This window comes from Thamnophis elegans, unplaced genomic scaffold (assembly GCF_009769535.1).
Source record: "Thamnophis elegans isolate rThaEle1 unplaced genomic scaffold, rThaEle1.pri scaffold_128_arrow_ctg1, whole genome shotgun sequence".
NCBI lineage: Eukaryota > Metazoa > Chordata > Lepidosauria > Squamata > Colubridae > Thamnophis > Thamnophis elegans.
This window is the reverse complement of record NW_022473598.1, coordinates 50,524-56,523: the sequence shown is the minus strand read 5'-3', so window position 1 is coordinate 56,523 and position 6,000 is coordinate 50,524. Positions and strand designations below refer to the sequence as shown.

The 6,000-nt window shown below is 48.3% G+C and overlaps 1 protein-coding gene across 1 annotated transcript in view; it reads right to left on the bottom strand.

Moving 5' to 3' along the window:
- Positions 1-625: 625 nt before the first annotated feature.
- Positions 626-6,000, bottom strand: part of CCDC88B (coiled-coil domain containing 88B) — a 34,220-nt gene continuing 28,845 nt past the window's right edge. The window contains exons 21-24 of the mRNA XM_032238348.1: positions 5,367-5,462; positions 4,012-4,148; positions 2,263-2,547; positions 626-933 (exon numbers count right to left, since the gene is read on the bottom strand). Coding sequence (XP_032094239.1) covers positions 887-933; positions 2,263-2,547; positions 4,012-4,148; positions 5,367-5,462 — 565 coding nt within the window. The 3' untranslated portion in view covers positions 626-886. The remainder of the gene's footprint in view (positions 934-2,262; positions 2,548-4,011; positions 4,149-5,366; positions 5,463-6,000) is intronic.

Below are 6,000 nucleotides of genomic sequence, written 5' to 3'. Positions count from 1 at the left end.
GCTGGTTGACTGCCAGCCTTTGAAACTCCTTGCCACAAGAAGGAAGCCACAAATAGCTAAAAAAAAAAATAAGTCTCAGAAGGGGGTTGAAAGTCCACAGGGGTTTAGTTACCAGAGTAAAAAGGATCCAGTTGTTGTGGCCCACCATTGGCAGCAGATTCGTGCAGTGAGGAGGGTTGCGGAGGAACATGGGCCAGTCCTGGAGTCTGGGGAAGGCTCTGATGAGGGCTCTGTGTCGGAGGCAGAGAGGGGGCCAGAGTCGTATGCCAGCTATCAGCTGTCTTCAGAGTTAGACATCAGTGGGGCAGAAGAACAGCTGGAGCCTGTTCCCAGTGTGCGCATGCGCAGAGTGGCCAGACGCAAAGGGAACAGCTAAAGAACGGGGGTCGACTTGGGAGTTAAGGCCACAGGTGAATGGTGAATGGCCCCTCCCAGAGGAAATAAAAGAGGAGCGAAAGAGGAGTGGAGTTTGCAGGAGGAACCATTAGTTCGCTTCATTGGTTCGTGACTCTCCGAGCCTCCTGGCCAAGTTCTGCAGAGATCGGCCTGTCAGCTCTCCAAGCCAGATAAGGTCTGTGACCGTAAATCCTCCCTCGAAAGACTTCGCTGGATGTGAAGGAGCAGAATTCACAGCCAATTAATAAAAGGATTTTTTGTCGGGACAAGGAGTTGGCTTCAGGCTCTCGGGAAGCCTCGGTGAGAACACCAGTAGATTCCAGCAACTCATGGGCATCACCCCAGAGTGGATGGCCTTGTCGTGTCCACACAGAGTTGTCGCATATCTTTCAGGAAACGGGACTTCCCTTGCTAGCTTCTGCGTCTTTGTGAATCCGGTTGTGGCTTCGGCGTTTGTGTGGCTGGTCGGTGGGAAGGGAACATCAGAATATCACAAGAGGCAGCTTGAAGTTGGATCCTCCTCGCCCGGTGGCCGGCCTACAAGGAAAGCACACTCGTGCGTGATTCAGAATAACAGCATTGGAAGGGACCTTCTAGCCAATCTCCTGCAAGAAACTCTGCCTACACCATTGATGGCAACTAATCAAGGAGAGAAGTAACCTCGAACGAAGGAGAAACAGAGAGGACAATTATTTGGACAGTGAGGAGGTTGGGGAGGAACCTGGGCCAGTCCTGGAGTCTGATGAGGGCTCTGTGTCGGAGGCAGAGAGAGGGCCAGGCCCGTCTGACAGTTATCAACTGCCTTCAGAATCAGACATCAGTGAGGCAGAAGAACAGCTGGAGCCTGTTCCCAGTTTGCGCATGGACAGAATTGCCAGACGAAGGGAACTGCTAAAGAACAGGGGTCGACTTGGGAGGAAGGCCCCAGGTGGACGGTGAATGGCTCCTCCCATAGGGAATAAAAGAGGAGCGCAAGGGGAGTGGAGCTTGCAGGAGGCAATTAGTTCATTCCTGCATTCTTCCCAAGTATTGTGGTGTCTGAAAGATATCGGCCTGGCCCCTCTCCAAGCCTGATCAAGGTCGGTAATTGTGACTTATCTTGAAAGACTGCGGGAGAGGAAAGACTTCGCTGGAGAGGAATTCACTGTCAATACTGCAATGTGCTCTACATGGGGCTGCCCTTGAAGAGCATCCGGAGACTTCAGCTAGTCCAGAATGCGGCCGCGCGAGTGATTGTGGGCGCACCACGGTTCGCCCACATAACACCGATCCTCCGCAAGCTGCACTGGCTACCTGTCGATCTCCGGGTGCACTTCAAGGTCCTACTCACCACCTATAAAGCGCTTCATGGTAGTGGATCTGGCTATTTGAGAGACCGCCTTCTGCCAATTACCTCCCTGCGTCCCATCAGATCGCATAGAGTTGGCCTCCTCCGTATTCCATCCGCCAGTCAGTGCCGACTGGCGACTACTCGGAGGAGAGCCTTCTCTGTTGCAGCTCCGACACTATGGAACAATCTCCCCGTGGAGATTCGTACCCTCACCACCGTCCAGGCCTTCCGCACAGCCCTCAAGAACTGGCTAGCCCGTCAGGCCTGGGGATAATCTTATTTTTGCCCCTCCCGAATGCTGAGTGAATGTTGTGTTTTACTGTTTAATTTACCTTTGCTCACATCTCTTTTTGTATTTGTCCTACACTCCCTTTCCCCTTTGATTGTAAGCCGCCCTGAGTCCCCTCAGGGAAAAGGGCGGCCTATAAATGTGCAATAAATACAAAATACAAATACAAAATTAAATAAAAGGGGACGAGGAATTAGTCGTCGAAGCAGGAGGAGCTTAGTTCAGAACACAATCAATCAAGCCTCACCTCTTTCCTCCTCGCTGGTTGTGGACAATTGGCTTGGGGGTCCTGACTCTTCCACAGGGACCCCAGTCTGTTCCAGAGACCCCCACAAGACGCCCAGTCGGCGTTGCCGAAAACGCTGTCTGGGGGTATCCTGGCCCCCTTCTTCGTCCCCGGACCCGGAAGGTTCTGTTACGGGCATCCGGGAACTGAGACGGCAACGGCGGAAGTGGACTGGCGGGCTCTCCGGGAGGCTGGCGATGCTGCTTGCTTTGCGGAGAAGAGACGGCGAGCTGGACGTGCTGGAAACTTTTGGGGGAGATTAAAAAAAAAACAATTTGGAAGATGCGGAGCTAGAAAAATAGCATCTGAGAATGGAGGAGATTGCAAATGTTTTACCCTGGGAATTAAATTATGGGTGGTTTAGAAGGAAGGAGAAGCGGAATCCCAAGGGAGTCCGCGTAATAGAATATTACAGAGTTGGAAGGGACCTTGGAGGTCTTCTAGTCCAACCCCCTGCTCGAGCAGAAGTCCCAATACGATTTCAGACAAACGCTTGCCCACTCTGTGTTCTTAAAAACCTTATTTTTTAGGACGGAAGGACGGAAGGACGGAAGGAAGGAACAACAGAGTTGGAAGGGACCTTGGAGGTCTTCTAGTCCAACCCTCTGCTCAAGCAGGAGACCCTCTACCATTTCAGACAAATGATTGTCCAATCTCTTCTTTAAAATCTTTTTCTGGAAGGGAGGGAGGGAGGGAAGAAGGAAGGAGAGAGAGAGAGAGAGAGCGAGAGAGAGCAGATTAACTATCTGCTATCTGCTGAAGGAAGGAAGGAAGGAAGGAAGGAAGGAAGGAAGGAAGGAAGGAACAACAGAGTTGGAAGGTACCTTGGAGGTCTTCTAGTCCAGCCCCCTGCTTGAGCAGAAGTCCCAATACGATTTCAAACAAATGTTTGCCCAATCTCTTCTTGAAAACCCCCAGCAATGGAGAAGGAAGGAAGGAAGGAGGGAAGGAAGGAAGGAAGGGGAGAGAAAGCAGGGGGGAATGAAGGTTTAAAGGGAAAGAACAAAATGGGAGGGAGGGAGGGAAGGAACAGCAGAGTGGGAAGGGACCTTGGAGGTCTTCTAGTCCAACCCCCTGCTCGAGCAGAAGTCCCAATACGATTTCAGACAAACGGTTGTCCAAAATCTCTTTAGAAACCTCCCATGATGGAGAACCCACAATTTCCGGAGGCGAGTTGTTGCGTCATCTGGGCGACAAATAAATCCCCACCAAGGAAATAGCATTGGGTAATCAGACACCCAGCTAAGCTTCCTGTATTCAGGTAGTCCTAGACATAACAAAGGGACGCTCAGTGGCTAAGACGCTGAGCTTGTCAATCAGAAAGTTCGGCGGTTCGAATCCCTAGCGCCGCATAACGGAGTGAGCTCCCGTGACTTGTCCCAGCTTCTACCAACCGAGCAGTTCGAAAGCACGTTAAAAAATTGCGAGTAGAAAAATAGCGACCACCGTTGGTGGGAAGGGAACAGCGTTCCGTGCACCTTCGGCGTTGAGTCATGCCGGCCACATGACCACGGAGACGTCTTCGGACAGCGCTGGCTCTTCGGCTTTGAAACGGAGATGAGCAACGCCCCCTAGAGTCGGGAACGACTGGCACAGATGTGCGAGGGGAACCTTTTTACCTTTAGACTTAACAGCTCTGTTTAGTGACCCTTCAAATTTGCCACGGTGACTTGTGACCGTTTTCACCCTTCCGATGTCTCCGGATCTCACCTCTACTCTCAAGCCCCTGTTCCTCGGGCCCCGCCAAGCTCTCGCTGCTGCTGCCGGCTCCCTCCGCCATGGGACGCGGCTGTTCCCGTCGAAGTTTCATCAGTCTCCTGATCTTGCCAGCAATCCAGTTACTCTTCCTAGCCCACGAGGATAAGAGGGCAAAAATAAAAAAATAGAAATTAGAAGCCCTTTCCAAGTCAAAGAGAACTGAACGGACACAGCCAGATGTGTTGTCGTGACCTTAGTAAGAGGACCAGCTGGCTGCTAACTTGCTCTGGGATGGATATTTTTGTTTTTAATAATTTCCTAAGGCTTCTCTGCAAGTCTCCTAAATAATTGAACCCCAGAACGACTAGCGACAAGGATAGTTTTTCCCCCCCGAATGCCATCACTCTGCTAAACAGCTAATCCCCCACAACACTGTCAAACTATTTGCTAATTCCTTATTACTATCATTCTTCTCTTCCTTCCTAGTACCTCTCTCTTCCCACTTATGACTATAACTGTGTTGCTTGTATCTTTCAATTTTATATTTTTTATTTGTTTCCTAATATAATTTGATTGCTTATGAGTAACTTATGAGGGTCACTAAGTGTTGGATCTTATGATTCTTGATGAATGTATTTTATTTTTCTTTATATACACTGAAAGCATCTGCACCAAAGGCAAATTCCTTGTGTGTCCAATCACACTTGGCCAATAAAGTATTCTATTCTATTCCTTATTCTATTCCTTATTTTATTCTATTCCTTATTCTATTCCTTATTCTATTCTATTTCCATTTCCGTTCCATATTCCATTCTATTCTATTCTGTTCAATTCCGTTCTATTCTATTCTATTATTTCCATTTCCATTTCCATTTCCATTTCCATTCCATATTCCATTCTATTCTATTCTGTTCTATTCTATTCCTTATTCTATTCCTTTATTTATTCTTTTTCCATTTCCATTCCATATTCCATTCCATTCTCTTCTATTCCATTCAATTCTGTTCTATTCTATTCCTTATTCTATTCCTTTATTTATTCTTTTTCCATTTCCATTTCCATTCCATATTCCATTCTATTCTATTCCGTTCAATTCTGTTCTGTTCTATTCTATTCTATTCTATTCTCATTTCCATTTCCATTTATTCCATTCCATTCCATTCTATTCTATTGTTCTATTTAAATCTGGTTTTGTGGTCAGTAAAAACTTGTGTGAAGGAGCATCATCCTGTTCTGCTGTCCGGCTGTCAAATCCTGGCTAAGATTTGATACTCTTATTTCCGTGTCCTCAAAGGAAGAGACGGCTGCTCCTGTGCTCAGGATGCCTCAAAGCTATCGGGGCCAGGAGTTCCGCGTGTCACACTCACTTGCCACGGGGAATTGCAGGATCCAGGACCCGGTACTGGTCCATGATTTTCTCAACCAGTTTCTGCTTCTCTCGACGCAATTCGCCTAATTTGTCTCTGTGGGAGAAAGAACGGGAGGGGGGGGGCGTGTTTGGATTATAAACTGGATAATCAGGCAGTGGAAAGAAGGCCCCTAGCCCAAGATTCTGGATTGGATGGCTCTCTACAGAACTGTAGAGTCTGAAGGGGCTACGAAGGTCATCCAGTCTAACCCCAGTTTGAGCAGGAAATTTGGAGGAGGAGCTGAGAAAAAAGCTTGCATCGCAATCAATGTTTCGTCTGTCAGATATTGGACGAAAACTGCCTTCTTGGGAGGGGGGGGGAAACACAGGTAGTCCTCAACTTACGATCACGGCTGAAGTCAAAATTTATGTTGCTAAGCGAAGCATTTGTTGAGTTTTGCCCCATTTTATGACCTTTCTCGCCAAAGCTATTAACCGAATCCCTATGGTTGTTAAGCAAACCTGGCTTTCATCCTTGAGTTTGATTGTCAGAAGGTTGCAAAAGGGGATCATGTCACACACAGACACACGCACCCCGGGGACGCCACAACTGTCATAAATATGAACCAGTTGCCGAATGTCCAAATTTGGAT